At 44.7% G+C, this 19,987-nt stretch overlaps 1 protein-coding gene across 2 annotated transcripts in view; it reads left to right on the forward strand.

The window, feature by feature from the left end:
• The first annotated feature begins 3,332 nt into the window (after positions 1-3,332).
• Positions 3,333-19,987, forward strand: part of LMTK2 (lemur tyrosine kinase 2) — a 100,816-nt gene continuing 84,161 nt past the window's right edge. The window contains exon 1 of one of the 2 annotated variants that reach the window (XM_032755894.2): positions 3,333-3,732. In XM_032755894.2, the coding sequence (XP_032611785.1) occupies positions 3,633-3,732 (100 nt within the window). In that variant the 5' untranslated portion in view covers positions 3,333-3,632. The remainder of the gene's footprint in view (positions 3,733-19,987) is intronic. The other variant, XM_058442836.1, reaches the window with a different exon arrangement.

Raw genomic sequence — 19,987 nt, forward strand, 5'->3', positions numbered from 1 at the left:
CTCATGACCTTTGTTTTTAAAATAATTTGTTTAATTATACATTTATATAATTTATTTATTTATTTTTGAGATGGAGTCTCGCTCTGTTGCCCAGGCTGGAGTGCAATGGCATAATCTCAGCTCACTGCAACCTCCGCCTCCTGGGTTCAAGTGATTCTCCTGCCTCTGCCTCCTGAGTAGCCAGGATTACAGGCGCCCGCCACCATGCCTGGTTAATTTTTGGATTCTTAGTAGAAATGGGGTTTCACCATCTTGGCCTGGCTGGCCTTGAACTCCTGACCTCAAGTGATCCACCCGTCTAGGCCTTCCAAAGTGCTGGGATTACAGGCGTGAGCCACTGCCTATAACTTAAATTTTAACAATAGCCGTGTTGAACAACCAGTGTGCAAAATTCCTGAACATTTAACAATTGGCTTTCATGAGTTGGCACCAGCAGCTCCAGGACCCCACCGACAGGCCTCCTGGGTGCCCCATTTGATCCAGCTGAGCTCTGTGAACCTTCAGAGTATCTGCTAGGTGCCAGAACTCCAGAAGTGCTCATCCAATACTAAGCTGACTCCACACCCTTCAGCATCCAGGCCTCAGCCAGAGCTTGCTGGCAGGACAGACACTGGCAGGAGGGTCTTCCAAGCGATGGCTTGGCATGAGGGAAAACTTGCAAGAATGGCTGTAAAGGGCTGGGCATGGTGGCTCATGCCTGTAATCCCAACACTTTGAGAGGCCAAAGTGGGCAGACCACTTGAGGTCAGAAGTTCGAGACCAGCCTGGCCAACATGGTGAAACCCCGTCTCTCCTAAAAATACAAAAATTAGCCAGGTGTGGTGGCGGGCGCCTGTAACCCCAGCTACTCAGGAGGCAGAGGCAGGAGAATCACTTAAGCCTGGGATGCAGAGGTTGCAGTGAGCCAAGATCACACCACTGCACTCCAGCCTGGGTGATAGAGTGAGACCCTGTTTCAAAAAAGAAAAAAAAAAAAAAAAAGAATGGCTGTAAAACACTGAAAGATATTGCTTCTAATCTTAGGCATCGATTTCCAAATTGTGCTAAAAGCTGTGTTCTGACTTCTAGGTGAAACTAAACAAAGCCAACAGGTTTTTGTTTGTTTAATAACATCTCTAACTGGAAGTCTTCAAGTATTGAGTAAAGGCATACACGGTGAGGGGGGTGGTGGGGCAAAGGTTGCCTTTAGACATCCTCTGGAGGATGTGTACTGTAACCCCTGTTCTGTGAAAGAGGAAAAGAAGTTTGTTTGTTTGTTTGTTTGTTTTAACTTTTGGGCTTGCTCAAATAATAGCAAAATCTACTTTGGGATTGTGGTCCAATGTGCTGTTGGAGTGCACTTTAGTTGTAAATAACCACTACCAGGATTATCAGGCAAGGCCTTCCTTAGGCCAGCACTGCGGCAGGCAGTCACGAGTCTCCTCGCAGTACACAGCGTGGGTGTCCCTGGCTTCTCTGAACTCAAAGTGAGAAGCTTCCTGATAGAAGTAGAAGTATAGGCTGGGCGCGGTGGCTCATGCCTGTAACCCCAGCACTTTGGGAGGCTGAAGAGGGCAGATCACGAGGTCAAGAGATTGAGACCATCCTGGCCAACACGGTGAAATCCCGTCTCTACTAAAAATACAAAAATTAGCCGGGTGTGGTGGCGCGCACCTGTAGTCCCAGCTACTCGGGAGGCTGAGGCAGGAGAATCGCTTGAACCCTGGAGACGGAGGTTGCAGTGAGCTGAGATCGCGCCACTGCATTCTAGCCTGGTGACAGAGCAAGACTCTGTCTCAAAAAAAAAAAAAAAAAAGAAGTAGAAGTACAACAGGGTGATTATGTCTCTTTCCTAGACCATTGCCTTCCTTACCAATTCCGCATATCATCAGCAGAAAGCCGTGAACTTTTTTTTTTTAAGAGAGTCTTGCTGTGTCACCCAGGCTGAAGTGCAGCGGTGTGATCTCAGCTCACTGCAACCTCTGCCTCCTGGGTTCGAGCAATTCTCCTGCCTCAGGCTCCCAAGCAGCTGGGATTACAGGCATGTGCCACCATGCCCGGCTAATATTTTTTGTATTTTTAGTAGAGATGGGGTGTGGCCATGTTGGCCAGGCTGGTCTCGAACTCCTGGCCTGAAGTGATTCACCCACCTTGGCCTGCTAAAGTGCTGAGATTACAGGCGTAAGCCACCGTGCCTGGCCAAGCCATGGGCTTTTAAATTCAATGTTTCTCGTTCCAGCTATTTGTCTCCTTAGATATTTATTGGCTTGCCTCTATCATCCAACAAATATTCCCTGGGCATCATCTGTGTGTCCAGTGCTGTGTTAACATCATCAACAGCTGGTATTTAGGATGGACATTTGGGGAGTTTGGAGAATTGGGGAGGTTACCCTGTTGCCAGGTGGCAAAGTCTCATCTGATAAGATTGAAATCAGCTCCTCTCATGCACACACTGAACCAAAGCTCCTCTCCAGTAAAGCTTGGCATTTTCCCAACCCTCATGCATCTGAGCACTATATTACTTGTGTCTGGAGAGTGCTTTCTCTATCCTCTCTGAAGGACTGTGTTCTCACCTCACCTCTTGGTGGGGAGAAGGTCACCGCTGCTCTGCCCTGGTGCAGGGACCAGGGCCATGCACCACTGCTTTAGAGAACACCTGCTCCGACCCAGGTCCTGCACCAGGGATTTCCCACCAGCTGAATCAGACACAGTTGCTGTCCTCAGGGAGCTTACAGTCACGGGTCAATAGGACACTGCAGCTGGGATAGCAGTCCATACAGGGCCAGGGCGGGGCACTAAGGAGATGACAGTCATTTCTCTTAGAGAGTCATGGATGAAGTCATATGTCAGGTGAGTCTCGACAGATGAAAGGAAGAGTGTCTGCCAGATGGACAAGAGGCAACAGCTTGAGCTCAGGAGGTGAGTCAGTGGGTGATGCCGAGAGAGGCATTCTCTTGTTGATCAATTCAAGTGAAAAGCCCAAAGCTGTTTGATGGCTGAGAGGATGTGTAGGTCAACTTAAGGAGAAGAGCCTAAAACAGCTCTGACAAGTAAAAAAAAAAAGGCAGAAGACAAGACAGGCCTATTTTTGCATGTTATAAAACACCGAGAAAAAAATATCAGGATGATTGTCATGGTCTTCTTTACATTTTCCTGTATTTTTCAATTTAAAATAATTGTTGGTGTTACCTGCTGCCCACGCACTCCTCCGTCTGCAGGGGGCGCACCGGCCGCCACCGCTCACTCCTTCAGGATGATGGGCGGGGCCTCCTGGGCTGGTGTGGACTGACGAGTGGCTGGCCGCCCTGTCCATCACGACGTCCCGCCCCCGCGCTACGTCACATGACGCAGCCCATCATGGCGGCGGGAGCGCGGCTGCTAGGGCCTGCCGCTCCGCAGGGCTGCTGCCGTTGCTGCTGTTGAGAGGCGGCGGCGGCGGCGCAGGCGGGCGGGAAGGATGGTGTTTCTGCGACTGGAGCGGCAGGTGCGGACCGGGAGCCGGACCGAGGTTTGGCAGAAGCAACGTGTGCTCGGGAGCAGCCGGCGCGGGTGCCGCTGAGGCAGCGGAGGGAGGCAGGACCGACTGACGGGCGAACAGACGGACGGACGGAAGGCGACTCGAGAGCCGGCCCCGGAGCCGCGCCGTGGGCGAGATGCCGGGGCCGCCGGCGTTGCGGCGGAGGCTGCTGCTGCTGCTCGTCCTCCTGATCGCCGGCAGTGCTGGGGCCGCGCCACTTCCGCAAACAGGTGCAGGTGAGCGGGCCCGCGGCGGAGACTGGGCTGCGGGGTCTTCGGCGTGTAGCGGAGGGGGCGGCAGGGCTGGGCCGGCCTCGGCGCCGAGGGATCGGAGGGCCTGCCGGGGGCGGGAAGGGAGGCGAGTGATTAGGGAGATTTCTGCCGCAGGGGCGTGGGATGGGGGGGGCGGGGGCAAGGCGACGTCGTTGGGGCTGGGGAGGGCGGCGGGCGAGGTGGCAGCCACCGACCCCTCCCGGGATAGGCTGCAGTACCGGCCCTGGACCTGTTGCCTTAAGATCCTCAGCTTATATCGCTTCCTGGCAGTTCAGCTTCCCTTTCCAGATGTCACCTGCCCGTTGTGCTTTTTTCTCGCATCTCATAAGAACCGTTTCTTAGCCCTAATCATACTTAAATACAAATGACTTGGCGAGCTGTGCGGAGTTTGTTTCGCTCCCTGCAACTTATTCTGAAGTTGTAAATTGATTTTAGACGCTGTGCTTTTTATTCGGAATGTATCTCCGGGGATAAGAAGGAAACAACTATAAATATTTCTATTTTAGGAAGCCAGTGATTAGAGTAGCAGGCGTTGAATAACTATTGACAAACTGGCTTAAGGGTGATGGAAGTTTCTATTTTAGCTAACGTCAGTGTATGATTTTCTTTCCCCCCCCCCTCTATTTTCTCACCATCGTTTTTATTTGGGGTTTATTTTCCTAAATAAAATTTCAACCCAAGAAAACATCCCAAGTTGGGTCATTTTTCTAAAAAGGAAAAAAAATCTAGGCTAACTTGGCATTATTGCCTGCCGCCATTACCTTTGAAATGGGGAAAGATTGAAATTTCATACATTTATAGAATGTTAGAGTTAGAAGAGACCTTAAAGAAAATTTAGACTAATTTCTTCGTTACGTAGTAAGAGATACTGGGGATGTTGGGTCAAATGACCTACCCAAGGTGACACAGCTTCATTGTAGGCAGAGCCCCAAACCCAGGTCTTAGATATCCCTAGTTGTATGATGTTTCTTTTTAAGTCTTGTAACTGTTTTGGAATACTCTTGAGGTCAAGAGTTATTTTGGAATAATGTTAATTGGGTACAGAATGTGGATGTACTGTCTCCAGTAAAGACATATTTTTCTAACAAATCTACGATGAAAGCTACATGTAATTGCTTCCAGAGCTACATCAGGGTTTGTCATTGAGTGCCCTTTAGTTGAACGTTAAATGTCCTCATTGTACCGTATAATGTAGCACTAAATTTCTGTTACTGCCTTAGATCAAATACTTGTGAGGTGAATTCTGTTTTCTGATCTGATAGATAAGAAGAGTAAATGTTATCAGATATGTATAGGCAACCCCGGTAAGAGTCACAGAAAGTACCTGGGAAATAATGAAAGATTATGTGGAAGGATGGTGATGTTGATATTTAAAGATATTGATATTGAAAGTTAGCACTAATGTAGGGTAGTAGGTAAAGAGTATTTATATGATGGGGATTCAAGAAGTTTCCAGATGACTTTACACTTAATTGGATTTTTATATATTTTGAAGTATCGATTCTTTATAGGAACCTATGTCTGCCTGTACACTTTTTTTTTTTTTTTTTTTTTTTTTTTTTTGAGACAGAGTCTTGCTCTGTCACCCAGGCTGGAGTGCATCGTCGGCGCGATATCGGCTGACTGCAACCCCCACCTCCCGGGTTCAAGCAATTCTCTGCCTCAGCCTCCTGTGTAGCTGGGACTACAGGCCCCTGCCACCATGCCTGGCTAATTTTTGTATTTTTAGTAGAGACAGGTTTCATCATCTTGGCCAGGCTGGTCTTGAACTCCTGACCTCGTGATTCACCCGCCTCGGCCTCCCAAAGTGCTGGGATTACAGGCGTGAGCCACTGGCCTGGCCACCTGTACACTTCTTACAGGGTTTTTATTCCATTCTTTTACAATTTTATGGTGTCATGAATTATAAGAAACAGTTTTGTTGGGGTGTTGTAGAACAAAGCAATCAGAAAAGTTAATCTGTAAATAGAGATATCAAATCTTGACATACATAAAGCATAGGAAATATTTGGTAATTTGTAGCAGCTTTTGCTACAAATTTTCCTTTCATATTCTGATCTTTGTAGGATAGGTGTATATGCTTTGATGTGTTGCATATGAATAATGGGTACCTAGGGTTAAAGTCTGGAAAAGATGGTCAGGCCGGGAGCAGTGGATCATGCCTGTAATCTCAGCACTTTGGGAGGCCCAGGTGGGTGGATTGCATGAGGTCAGGAGTTTGAGACCAGCCTGACCAACATGGTGAAACTCCCTCTACTAAAAATACAAAAATTAGCCGTGCGTGGTGGTGGGAGCCTGTAATCCCAACTATTTGGGAGGCTGAGGCAGGAAAATTGCTTGCACCCAGGGAGCGGAGCTTACAGTGAGCCGAGATTGTGCCACTGCATCATAGCCTGGGCAACAGAGTGAGACTCTGTCTCAAAAAAAGAAAGAAAGAAAGATGCACAATCAGATGTAGATTGAGGGGCTTGTCTCTCCCTCCAAAGAGTTTATTGATCCTCGTTAACTGAGGTGGGTTCTTGACCAAGATGTATTAGACCAAGATTTTAAAAAAAAACCTTTGAGCTAATCCTGACTAGTGAGCTTGCTGGTTAAAAAAGAGGAATCCTGCTTGACCATGTATGGTAGATAAAAGAGCAGTTACAGGCCAAAAACATAGCTAAAGCTTCTGGTGATCCAGGAACCTGCACTCCTTGTGATGATAGAGCTAGACACTTTCAAATAAGGATAGACCCATTTCATAGAGTCCTTCGCCTCCTTGTTCTTCTTTCTCCTTGAAGCCTGATCAGCCTATCCAGTTTAATGGTGCCTTAGAGAAAGCATGCAGTTAACTGAAATTCAGCTTTTAAACTGAAGATTGTTTATCTATGATGTCTTCATCATCTAGATTCATTGCTAGGCTCAGAAGCTGAAAAAGATATTTTTTCAGTCATAATAACGCTATGTAAATATATAGATTGCACTTGCCCATCAGGCAAGAAGGCATTTCTTGGTTGAACTTTATTTTAGGCCTCTTCTTTGAGCTGGGATGCCCTTATGCCCCCCACCCCCACCCCGTCTAGGAGCCTCTTTTCCTGAGAATCTGTGTTTCTGTAAGGGCCCTTGTTGTTATGTAGACTAAGACTTGCTGGTCCTCTCTAGGAAGCTTTTATGTAAAGGGAGAAGGTTCACTGTTTTCACACCCAGTTAAATTGCCAAACTAAGATTACAGTTCAGTTCTTTTCCCCAGATCATAGTTATCAGATCATTCTGCTCTTAGAAAACATGGATGCGCCTTTTCCAAGATTCTCAGGATTCACATCATAAGTGGGGACTAGAAATAAAGAAAGATCTTGTATATGTGAACGAATTTCTCTAAGCTCACACTTTCTTGTTAATATTAGGATAGTGGTGAGACAAGGAAACCCAGTTCTATTGTTCTGCAGCATATTAGGTCACAGAGTACAGAGGAAGCTTTTAGCAGCTCCAGATAAAGGACCTCACGGAAGCCCGTGAAGCCAGTGGGACTCAGCTACTGATTAAACGGCAGCTTGTGAAACCGAGCCTCTCGTTTTAGATTAAACAAACAGACTTGTATTTTGAAAAAGATTTCTAAAGTAAAGGAAATGTTTTCTAAAGTATGAATTACTGTGTTTAACAGCCTCTGAGAAAATTATTTTCAGCAGGCTTTCTATGCAAATTATTTTAGGATTTATAGCTGTAAGTCTTGAAATTTGATTTTGGTTGGGATTGCTGTAATTACTTTTACTTGGTGATATTTTGGGGTTAACTAAATATGCTCATTTGAACAGTAATAGGAAGTCTGTCCAGCAGTTTTGTAGCTGACTAGCACTGAAGTCATCAAATCCTTACAGTTTTGCTGATAATCAGTGTGCTGAGTGTTCCTGCAAATTCTCTTAAAAATTTAGAGTCCTTGGGCCCTCTCTGGCCCCTGTGTATTGTGTCACTTAGATAACAGCTGTAGATATAATTTTAAAAAGACACTGTCATGTAAATAAGGGACGTCCAGGGTTCTGAAACAGTAAACAAATGAGTCCTCAAAAAAGTTCTTGTAAATGGACATATAGAAATAATCCAACTTTTTCATTTAATTGAGAGTAAAATTCATGAACCAATCCTAGCTGGAACACAGTGTTGTAGGAAGAGCTTGGGCTTTGTAGTGAGATCTGAGTGTGAAGCCTTGGCTGCCACTGGAATAGCTTAGGGACCCTGGGTCAGTTACTCGACCTCTGGGCTTAGAACTCCATCATTAAAAAGGGTGGTGATGACAATATTTACCCAAAGGGTTGTGGGGGGCACAGTGGTATACCCTCTCACACTAGATTGCTTCATTGTTTCAGATTTCTTTGTAAATTTGGTTGTCATCAAATTGACTAATGGTAGGTGGTATGGCTTCAAAGCAGGAGCTCAAAGTGGTAGCTGCTTAACATGGCATGTCTAGAATTTACTGGATTTAAGAAATCTTTGTTGCTCAAAATAACTTTTTTATGGTGGATAGAGATGCTTTAGAAAGAAATCTGGTTTATTTAAGTCTAAGCTGGTATTGTTACTACTTGAAATTCGTAGTGTTGGAGAACTATGCTGGAAATTTTTAGGATCATCTGGGTTAGTCTGCTTTTATGTAATAAACCTGTTTTTAAAGTGGAAGATGACTAAAGCTCTTGCATGTGAACAGTTGCTGGTTTTAATTTATTTAAAGGAATCATGAGCACTTGAAAGTTTTTCTTGATCTTAAACACAATTGTGTATGGTCATGAGGCATCCCTGATTAACCCAGGTTGTAGTGGAACAAGCCCAGAGCTGATGCTTTCTCTTAGAAACCGGAGAGATGAATGTGACTGACGTTTTTCTTTCTCCCTCTCATTTTTCCTTTTTTTAAGAGACAGGACCTTGCTCTGCTGCCCAGGCTAGAGTGCAGTGGTGCGATCATAGCTCACTGCAACCTCCAACTCCTGGTCTCAAGAGATCCTCCCATTTCAGCCTCCCAAAGTGCTGGGGTTATAGGCATGAGTCACTGCACCAGGCAAGACTTGGTTTATCCGTAAAACGGGGAGAACAGTTACAGTCTTGTGAAGGTCCAAGCCTGTGTCGTCTAGTACAATAGCCACTAGCTCCCTGTGGCTGCTTAAATGTAAATGTTTTAGAACGAAAGCTTCAGTTCTTCAGTGGCACTGGCCACCAATTAAGGGCTTGATAACTACAGGTGGCTGGTGGCTACAGCATTGGACAGCACAGAAGAGAACTTTCCATTATGGAAAAAGGTTCTGTGGGACAGTGCTGGTGTGAGGTGGGTACGGTGCCCAGTCCTTGATTAGGACACGTAAGGCCAGCTGGGGTTATAATTATGATCGTGATCCTGATTCTTTGTGAACTGCCAAATCTAGGCCCACTACAAGGGTGAGGGAAGTGAGAAGAGGGCTTTGAAAAAAGAAAAGACAAAATAGTTGTGGAGTTTTTGCTGGTGAAGAGATGAGAACTGAAGTAGCACAACCTCAGCTCCCCACTGCAGAACAGAAGAAAGAGACTTCAGGGAAAAACAGTCTTGCTCTGTCACCCAGGCTGGAGTGCAGTGGCGCAATCATAGCTCACTGTAGCCTCAAACTCCCGGGCTCCAGCAGTCCTCCTGCCTCAGACTCCTGAGTAGGTGTGTGTCACCTACACACACTTACCTGTAGGTGTGTGACTACAGGTGTGTGCCACCATGCCCACTTTATTTTTTTGTAGAGATGGTGATATGGTTTGGCTGTTTCCTCACCCAGTTCTTATCTTGAATTGTAGTTCCGGTAATCCCCATGTGTCGTGTGAGGGACCCGGTGGAAGATAGTTGAATTATGGGGGTGGTTACCCCCATGCTATTCTTGTGATAGTGAGTGAGTTCTCACAAAATCTGATGGTTTTATAAGGGACTTTTCCCCCTTTGCTTGGCACTTCTCTCTCCTGCTGCCATGTGAAGAAGGACATGTTTGCTTCCACTTCGCCGTGTTTATAAGTTTCCTGAGGCCTCCCCAGCCATGTGGAACTGTGAGTCAATTAAACCTCTTTCCTTGATAAATTACCCAGTCTTGAGTGGTTCTTTATAGCACTGTGAGAATGGACTAATACAGTTGGGGTCTCACTGTGTTGCCCAGGCTGGTCTCAAATTCCTGGCCTCAAGTGATCCTCCTGCCTCAGTCTCCAAAAGTGGTAGGATTATAGGTATGAGCCACCGCACCCAGCCCTTTCTCATTTAAAATCATGTGCTTTTATAGTCGACTAGCTGTGCTTTATTACTGTTTTAAAACTTTATATTTACTAAAATGAGGGAAGGAATATTCTCGGAGGAGATGCTGGACAACCATCTCTGATCTAGAAAGACTGCTCCCTCTAGGGTTTTTAGATTCCATTATCAGCTTTTCTTTGAATCTTTGTATGACGATACTGTTGCAGAAAACTGGGGAAGTATGGTAAAATTAACGTGTCTGCAGAGCAAAATATTGGATTGATGTCTTTTAAAATTGCAGCAAGTGGCTAATTTGGAGCCCTGCCTCGGCATTACAATTGTTTGTCACAAAGAGCAGGCATATCAGAAAAGTAACCTCATTATTAAATTTTTTTTTTTTTTTTTTTTGCAAAAGTTAGCTCAGTGCAGTGATTCCAAATCTCATTTATTGTATTGTGATTCAGGTGGGAAAAGTGAGCACTATTTATGCCAGATGTCTCAGATGCCCTCAGCCACAACGTTGATCAGTATCTTTCATTTTCTCTGCCTTTTTTTCCTTCCCCAACCACAAAAGAGTGACTCTGTACTCATCTGCCCACCTGGGCGTTTGGTAGGAGGGGGTGGTGGTGGTAAACCTTCTGTTTAATTTTTGACAATTTGGTAGGTTTTGCATTTTATTATATGTGTTTTTTTAAAGTTTTGTTTTTTTTTTTTTTTAGAGACAGGGTCTTGTTCTGTCACTCAGGCTGGAATGCAGTGGTGCAGTCATATTCACTGCAGTCTCAACTTCTTGGGCTAAAACGATCCTTCCACCTCAGCCTCCTGAATAGCTGGGACTACAGGTGCACACCACCATGCCTGACTGAGGTAAAACATTTTTTTCTATAGAGATGGGATCTCACTATATTGCCCAGGCTGGTCTCAAACTCCTGGACTCAAGTGATCCTCCCGCCTCAGCCTCCCAAAGTGCTGGGATTACAGGCATAAGCCACTGCACCTGGGTAGTTTTAATATTTTAAAAGGCTTGAGTTACCATCAGGTCAAATTAGGTGTGCAGGACCATGTGCTATGGCTAAAGTAGCCCCCGGCTCCCTGCATCTGGTGAAGGGAGACCGTTGCATCGGGATGTCTGCTGCAGTGCATCTGTTGTTGTTCCTGCCTCCATCCTCCACAGCACTTTCTTCAGAGCTAACTTGATCTGCCGATCGCTTGCAAAATATTCCGTGCAAGTTCCTATCTTCTGGCTCTCCATATATTCTCCCTGTTTGCAGTTGCCTCTTTTCCTGCTTTTGTAAGTGCTGCCATCTTTTTATTTTTTAAAAACCTCTTTGCGGACCCACCTTCCCTACTGAGTTATTGATCCTGGCCCAGCCCTTAGAGATTCCTTCCCTTGGTGAACTTGAGAGTGTATACCTGTGGAGCAAGATATTTCATGGGGTGCTAGATGAAAACATTGGAACTGATGTTTATTCTCATTTCATCCTCTTAAAAAGTTAACTTATGTGACGTTTTAAGGTATAGAATGTGTGGTACACTAACATTTTTTGATTTATAAGTGATATGGGATGGAAAGAACATAAAATGTACTGCCTGGGTACAGTGGCTCATGCCTGTAATCCCAGCACGGTGGGAGGTCGAGGTGGGTGGATCACATGAGGTCAGGAGTTCAAGACCAGCCTGGACAACATGGAGAAACCCTGTCTATACGAAAAATACAAAAATTAGCTGGATATGGTGGCACACTCCTAAAGTCCCAGCTACTAAGGAGGCTGAGGCAGGAGAATCGCTTGAACCCAGGAGGCGGAGGTTGCAGTGAGCCGAGATCATGCCATTGCACACCAGCCTGGGTGACAGAGTAAGACTCAAAGAAAGAGAGAAAGAAAGAGAAGAAAGAAAGAAGACAGAAAGAGAGAAAGAAAGAGAAGAAAAAAAGAAAGAGGAAGGAAGGGAGGGAGGGAGGGAGAGAGGAGAGAGAAATTACTGCTGGCTGAAATCAAGAAAGGTTTGGTTTCGGGCTGGGTGCAGTGGTTCACGCCTGTAATCTCAGCACTTTGGGAGGCCGAGGCGGGCAGATCACGAGGTCAAGAGATTGAGACTATCTTGGCCAACATGGCGAAACCCCATCTCTACTAAAAAGTTAGCTGGGCGTGGTGGCGGGCACTTGTAGTCCCAGCTACTCAGGAGGCTGAGGTTGAACCTGGGAGGCGGAGGTTGCAGTTAGCTGAGATCGCACCACTGTGCCCAGGCCTGGTGGTGACAGAGCAAGACTCCATCTCAAAAAAAGCAGAAAAAGAAAGGTTTGGTTTCATCATACCAGTCTACTACTTGCACTTAACAAATACCAAATACTACTTTATATCTTCATATCATTGGTTTTTTGTTTGTTTGTTTAAGAGACAAAGTCTTGCTCTGTTGCCCAGGCTGGAGTGCAGAGGAACTGTTATGGCTTACTGCATCCCTGAACTCCTAGGCTCAAGCAGTCCTCCCACCTCAGCTCCTGAGTAGCTGGGACTATAGGCGCATGCAACCATGCTTGGCCAATTTTTACTTTTTGTGGAGATGGTCTACAAAAGTAAAGTTGCCATGTTGCCTAGGCTGGTCTCAAACTCCTGGCCTCAAGCAGTCCTCTGGCCTCGGCCTCCCACGGTGTTGGGATTATAGGTGTCAGCCACAGTGTCCGGCCTACATCATTGTTTAAGTCCTGTCTCTTTACCTAGTTTGCAAGAACCGTGTCTTATGTCCTTGGGATAGCACATTTTTGGGATTGATGTTTGGATGGTATGTCACAGGTTGTAGATGCTCTGTCAGCATTTGTAACTGAGGATGATGAATATGATACTAGAGAACTAAGTTCTCCAAACCAGTACCCCAGTGTGTGTGTGTGCATGTGCGTGTGTGTTTGTGCACATGTGTGTGTTTGTGTGCGTGTGTTTGTGTGTGTGTGAAGGAGAGGGTATCAGCTGGAGCCTCTCATTCTCTTGTGGACTTGACTTTCCATGCAGCCACAGACCTTCACCTGGAATGAGGCCATTTATAGTTTTTTTTTTTATTAAAACCTTTTTCTTTTAGAACAATTTTAGATTTACAGAAACATTGCAGAGATAGTAGAGTGTTCCTGTGTATCTTTTCCCCAGTCCCTGTTGTTAACATCCTACATTAATGTACATTTGTCACAACTAAGGAACCAGTATTAATATATTGCTATTAAATAAGTCCACAGCTTATTCAGTTTCTTTAGCATTTCTCTAGTGTCTTCTTTTCTCTTCCAGGAAACCACATTACATTTAGTAGTTATGCCCCTTGGGCTCCCCCAGTCCATTCCTTGTTTAGAGTGACCTGGACACCTTTGAGGAGTACTGGGCAGATATTTTGTAGAATGTCCCTCAACTGGGATTTGTCTGATGTTTTTGTCACGGTTAGACTGGGGGTGTGGGTTTTTGGGAGGAAGACCACAGAGTTAAAGTGCCATTCTCATCATATCACATCAAGGGCATGTGCACACAACATGGCTTGTCACTTGATCACCTGGCTGAGTAGTGTTTGTCGACTTTCACCCTGTAAAGTTACTCTGTCCTCCCCTCCCCATGGTGTACGAGTGCAGGGTCAACACTTAATGAGTGGCAAGCTATGCTCTACCTCTTTGCAAGGAAGTGTCTGTAGACATTCTTTGGAGTTCTGTTTAGAAGACTTGCCTATTCTCTTCTTTTCTTTTTTTCTTCCTCTTCCCCTTCCCTTTCCTTGACAGGTCTTGCTCTGTAGTCCAAACTGGAGTGCAGTAGCACAGTCATGACTCACTGCAGCCTTGAACTCCTGGGCCCAAGTGATCCTCTGTTTATTTCTTTATTCAAGCATTTACTTATGTCAGTGTGAATGCATGGATATTTATTTTATACTTCGAGTTGATTCCACAGTGTTGTTTATTTGTTCTTACGTTGTTCCAGCTTTGGCCATCGGGAGCTCTTTCAGTTAGCTCCTGGGTGCCCCACTGACATATCCTCATTTTTTTTTTTAAGTATTTCCTTATTTTCTGGCATTTCAAGAAGCTACAGGTTCATCTTGTATATTCCCTGCCCCAGTCCTAGAATCAGCCTTTTCTTCAAGGAGCTCTGGTTCCCCTGATTGGAGAGTGTTATGAGAAACCAAGATCTGGGCCAGGCGCAGTGGCTCATGCCTGTAATCCCAGCACTTTGGGAGGCCGAGGTGGGCGCATCACTTGAGGTCAGGAGTTCGAGACTAGCCTGACCAACATGGTAAAACCTCGTGTCTGCTAACAATACAAAAATTAGCCAGGTGTGGTGGTGCACGCCTGTAATCCCAGCTACTCGGGAGGTTGAGGCAGGAGAATCACTTGAACCCCGGAGATGGAAGTTGCAATGAGCCGAGATCGGACCACTGCACTCCAGCCTGGGTGACAGAGTGAGACTGTGTCAAAAGAAAAAAAGAAAAAAAAAAAACAGAACAAGATCTGGGTGCTGGGTTTGCTCATTGCTTGTGGGCATTTTTAATAGATTTTTGATCCCCTGCTTCCTGTACCTAATCTTTGGGGTTGTGGGGAGGGGAGGAGAGAGCAACTTTGGGACCTCTTAGAGACAGATGAGCTGGAAGGACTCTGTCCATGTTTTCTCCCTGTCACTTAAACTATTAAATACCACCATAAACATTCTAAATACCATGTTTGTGGTACTAACTGCATTATAATGATATTGGCAGAATCTTATTTTTCTGTTTAGAGTAATAGATATATGAAAAATAGATTCGATTTACCTCCTCCAAGAGCAGCTTAATCTCTGAGAATATGAACGAAACCTCTTTGGCTTAAGAATTTAGTTAGAGAGGATTATTTTGGGGGGTCTTTCAGAGTTGGAATTGCTGAAAGGGATTATAGGCAACTCCTTGAACTGGTAAAAGTTCAGATGAAATTTCTACTGGCAAGTCTCTTGAAGAGCATGGGGCTGTAGACTTACTTTGATCTGTTTACTGAGCTTTGCTTTCTTTTGCCTTTTTTTTTCTTTTTATTATGGAAAATTTCAAACATACAGAGAAGTAGAGTGAAGTGGTATAGTGGACCTTTGTGTTCCTGTCACCCAGCATCCACAGTATTTTCATTCGTGGTTCATCTTGTTTCACCTTTACCCTTCCCTCTGCCTTGGCCTTTGTTGTATTGATGTAAATCTCAGTGACAGATCAGTGCAGCTGAAAATGCTTCAGGAAGAAGTAAGGGTGTTTTTATAAAACAGGATGGCTTGCATGAAGATCACCTAGGTATTTGTAGAAATGCAGATTTCAGCCGGGCGCAGTGGCTCACGCCTGTAATCCCAGCACTCTGGGAGGCCGAGGCGGGCAGATCACAAGGTCAGGAGATCGAGACCGTCCTGGCTAACATGGTGAAACCCCATCGCTACTAAAAATACAAAAAATTAGCCAGGTGTGGTGGCGGGCGCCTGTAGTCCCAGCTACTCAGGAGGCTGAGGCAAGATAATCGCTTGAACCTGGGAGGCGAAGGTTGCAGTGCGCCAAGATAGTGCCACTGCACTCCCGCCTGGGCGACAGAGTGAGAATCCATCTCAAAAAAAAAAAAGAAATGCAGATTTCTGGGTCCCAAACTAAGCAACTGAATCAAAATGCTGAAGGCTGGCCTGGAACTTTGCATTTATAATAGTTTTCTGGTTATTTCTCCCCTCATCCCCTCACTGCCACAACACACATATTTTATCTTCTACTACCTACAAAATAGTATCAGTTATTTACTGGAAATCTGTTGACTTGTGTAACTAGTGAGAATGAAGGAAAGGAGGAAAACATTCCATTTAATTAAAAACTTGAGATTTTAAAATGAATGCCAACACCTGAAATCTGAAGAGCTCACTCATCCTGAGCACCACGTGTAAATATCTTCCTGTGAATACATATGCCATCACCACAGAGGAATTCAAGCACTCCAGGGCAGAACACAGCTAAAGCTTGAAATAAGTATTTTTTTATTTTTAAAAAAACTTCACTCTTTCTCTAGATGTCTGCATAAATAATAGCTTCTTTACATTTTATGAATATCCTGTATAAATATCAGGAAAAACAGCAGGTAGTCCGACAATCAAATGCTGGTAACGTAGCTGAGAATCTTGGTGCCAGTCCTGGACCACCAGGCCTCAGCTCACTGCAGCTAGAGTCGGGGTGGCAGGTGACTTGTAGGGAAATTTTGAGAGCAGATATAAAACTGTGACATTCTTAATTCCCCGGGTGATAAATGTGTGTGCTATAATATGAGAACCCCTGATTCATGATCTATACGGTAACTTGCAGGGTATTTTGTTTTGCTAGGATAATATGTTGTTAGCATCTTGCTTTTAAAAGTTTATTTATTTATCTTTTTGAGATGGAGTCTTGCTCTGTCGCCCAGGCTGGAGTGCAGTGGTGCGATCTCGGCTCACTGCAAGCTCCGCCTCCCAGGTTCACGCCATTCTCCTGCCTCAGCCTCTCCGAATAGCTGGGACTACAGGCGCCCGCCACCACGCCCGGCTAATTTTTTTGTATTTTTAGTAGAGACGGGGTTTCACCGTGGTCTCGATCTCCTGACCTCGTGATCCGCCCGCCTCGGCCTCCCAAAGTGCTGGGATTACAAGCGTGAGCCACCGTGCCCGGCCTAAAAAGTTTATTTTTCTAAGCTCACTCATTTAGGTATAGCCTAGGATTTGTAACCTATTTCATATTTTTCGATAGGTACTTTTTCTTAAAAGCTGTTTGTTGTTATATTTTGATATATTTGCTGTGGATGATCTGTACAAAATTTTCTTATGATGAGCTAAAAAAAGTAAACTGTCTCTGAAGCTGCTACATTATAATGATCGTATAATCATCAGTCGGGTTTGATGAAGAACACCATAGGCTCTTGTACTAGTACAGACTATTTTTTGGCAACATGTATGCCTTGGGTGGGAGAAAAGAATTTAGTTACAAACATCTATGATAGTGGTTTTTGAGAGAGGAGCTGCTCTTATTTAAAAGTGAAACCACTATAATTTTAAAAGGCTTATGTCTTTTTTCCCCCTTCAGGCTCACATTCTCAGTCCGTCCCCAAACTTTGTTTTTCCTGTTTTTGCTAGACTGAAGAAGGGACTTGAGTTTGACATGGTATAATTGCAACCTTTAATTATAGGAAGTAAATCCGCAAGACAACTTGGACTTAGAAGATAAAGGAGGAGAAGTTTGCAATCATTTTGCACGTTTAAAATATCTGTTTTAACCAACTAGTAATTATAAAATTTTGCAGTTTCAGCTTTTTACTGCAAAACTAAAGTGTTGTGATCTATTGGTGGCCTCTCACATTAGCCACTAAATTCAAGTTTAAAGTATTTTTCTCATCGCAGATTCTTCTCAGAACCCTCAATAAATTAAACTTGTGCCCCTTTCAAGAGGAAAAAATATCCTGTCCTCGTTCTTTCCTGGCAATTTGCCCCTGTAGAAGGGTTCCCTATCTAGGCAGCAGCGGTTGCTTCCCCGGATCCAGCCTGTCAGTTACTGAGCAGAGCCCCACTTGACTCTTACCTCAGACTGTTATTAAAATGCAACACCCGGACACTGATTGCTGGTAAGGCACTGAAAAATAACCAACTTACCAAAATAGCCCCCTGGGAACACTCTCCCAAAGGCCTGCCACAGCAGTACAATTCAGGAATCTGTCATCTAACTTAGTTTTCTGTATTGAAAAGAAAATTCACTTTATTTAATAAAGATCTGATCACCAATATTAACCGTATAGGCACTTGGTAGACTTAGAAAATGTTGGGACTGTAAATCCTTGTCTATAGAATTTTAGAGTTGAAATGCCAGTTTTACAGATGAAGGAACTGAGGCCCAGAGAAGTTGATCAGTGAAGTCAGTCCCACATCGCCAGTTAGGGGCAGATCTGATTCAAAAGTGAGGGTCCTAAGGTCCAGGCCACCTGTTCACCCTGGTGAACCACATTGTGCTTTAAAGAACCTCTGTAGTGCGATGCACATGCACACACACGGAGACCCAACTCCAGCCCCTTCTCTGGATATTGATGTCTATATATTCCCTGAAAGTACTGGGGTGAAGTGTTAAACTACGAATCATAAGATTGACTCTTGAAGTACTAAAGAAAATGCCATATTGAAAATTAGGAAACCAAGCCTGGCGTGATGGCTCACGCCTGTAATCCCAGCACTTTGGGAGGCCAAGGCAGGTGGATCACGAGGTTAGGAGATCAAGACCATCCTGGCCAACATGGTGAAACCTTGTTTCTACTAAAATACAAAAAAAAAAAAAAAAAAAAAATTAGCCAGGCGTGGTAGTGTGCACCTTTAGTCCCAGCAACTCGGGAGGCTGAGGCAGGGGAATCGCTTGAACCCAGGAAGGTGGAGTTGCAGTGAGCCAAGATTGTGCCACTGCATTCCAGCCTGCCAACAGAGCCAGATTCCATCTCAAAAAAAAAAAAAAAGAAAGAAAATTAGGAAACCAAAGTGCTAGCTTCCATAATTAGGCTGAAAAAAATCATATTCATATTGTTTTTAAATTTGTGCCGGGCATGGTGGCTCAGGGCTATAATCCCAGCACTTTGGGAGGCTGAGGCGGCTGGATCGCTTGAGGCCAGGAGTTCGAGACCAGCCTGGGCAACATGGCAAGACCTCGACACTACAAAAAATTTTTTAAAAAATTAGCTGGGTGTGGTGGTGTGCACCTGTGGTTACAGCGACTCAAGAGGCTGAGGTGGGAGGATCGCTTGAGCCTGGGAGGTCTAGGCTGTGATCGCACCTCTCCACTCCAGCCTGGGCGACAGAGCCAGACTGTCGAGACCCTGTCTCGGGGTAAAAAAAAAAATTGTAAGAACAACTATTTAGTTTCTACCTATGAGATGACATTATACCATTTAATTAAAGGCGATAAAAATGTTTCTGACTTTTAAGAAGTGTAATCATAAACTTGTAAGCATTCATTTGTAAACATGGAAGATACTTTAAACACCACCATTGATTTATATGCTTTTATGGAGGTCTGGACTCCTTTTTTTTTCTTTCCAACTTTTGTTTTAGTTTCGGGGGGTACACGTGCAGGTTTGTCACGTGGGTAAATTGCATGTCGTGGGGGTTTGGTGTATAGATAATTTTGTCACCCAGGCAATCAGCATAGTACCCCATAGGCAGTTTCCCAGTTCTCACCCTCCTCCAACAACCCTGGACGGCTTTAGGAATCCGCCGACTGCTGTAGATCCCAAGAATAATGCTCATTGGCGGATATTTTGTATATCCTTGCAAGAGTCATGGACAGGTATTTTAAAAAGCGTGTGGAACAGTCAACAAATGTCATTTTTCTCCTCCTCTTTTCTCTCAGCTCTTTAAAACAAGCTTTGTGACCCATTCCTCTCATCCCACCCTTTCCTGGCAGCTGTAGCATCCTTCACTTACGTTCTCTTTGCCTCCTGCTCTTGGACCCTTGCTCTCAGCTTATATAATAAATAATAGTTCAGTGAATATCTCTACATGGTGTGTGTGTGTGTGTGTGTGTGTGTGTGTGTGTGTGTGTGTGTGTGTATAACTGGATCTCACTCTGTTCCCTAGGCTGGGGTGTCCCCTCCCAAAGTACTGGGCTTACAGGCTGAGCCACTGTGCCTGGCCCCCATAACACTTTTCAGCATGCTTTTCTCCTCTGCCTTCCATGGTAATGTGCCTGCCTGTTGCCCCCGAAACATCCTCTTTACTATTTCCTATCAGCTCTGTTTCTTTGTCCCCTCCCTTAAATGTTGTTTCTTATCTCCTTGGTTCTCTTTTTTTTTTTTTCCTTCCCCCTTGATCTGTTTTGTAAATTATAGTTGCAAATGATGCATGTAAATAGTTTTTAAAAATTAAATAGTTTTTCAGGGTTTATGACAAAAATAGTGAATCCCTGTCCTGTCCCATTCCTCCCCATCCCTGCTGCTGGCTCCCAGTGGCAACGCCCTGCAGCTCTTTTAGCCACATCGTGGGCTAATGTGCTTGTAGCAGTGTTTGTTGGTTTAATCAGATA

The sequence above is a fragment of the Hylobates moloch genome, unplaced genomic scaffold (genome assembly GCF_009828535.3).
Source record: "Hylobates moloch isolate HMO894 unplaced genomic scaffold, HMol_V3 SCAFFOLD_1, whole genome shotgun sequence".
NCBI classification, from domain to species: Eukaryota; Metazoa; Chordata; class Mammalia; order Primates; family Hylobatidae; genus Hylobates; species Hylobates moloch.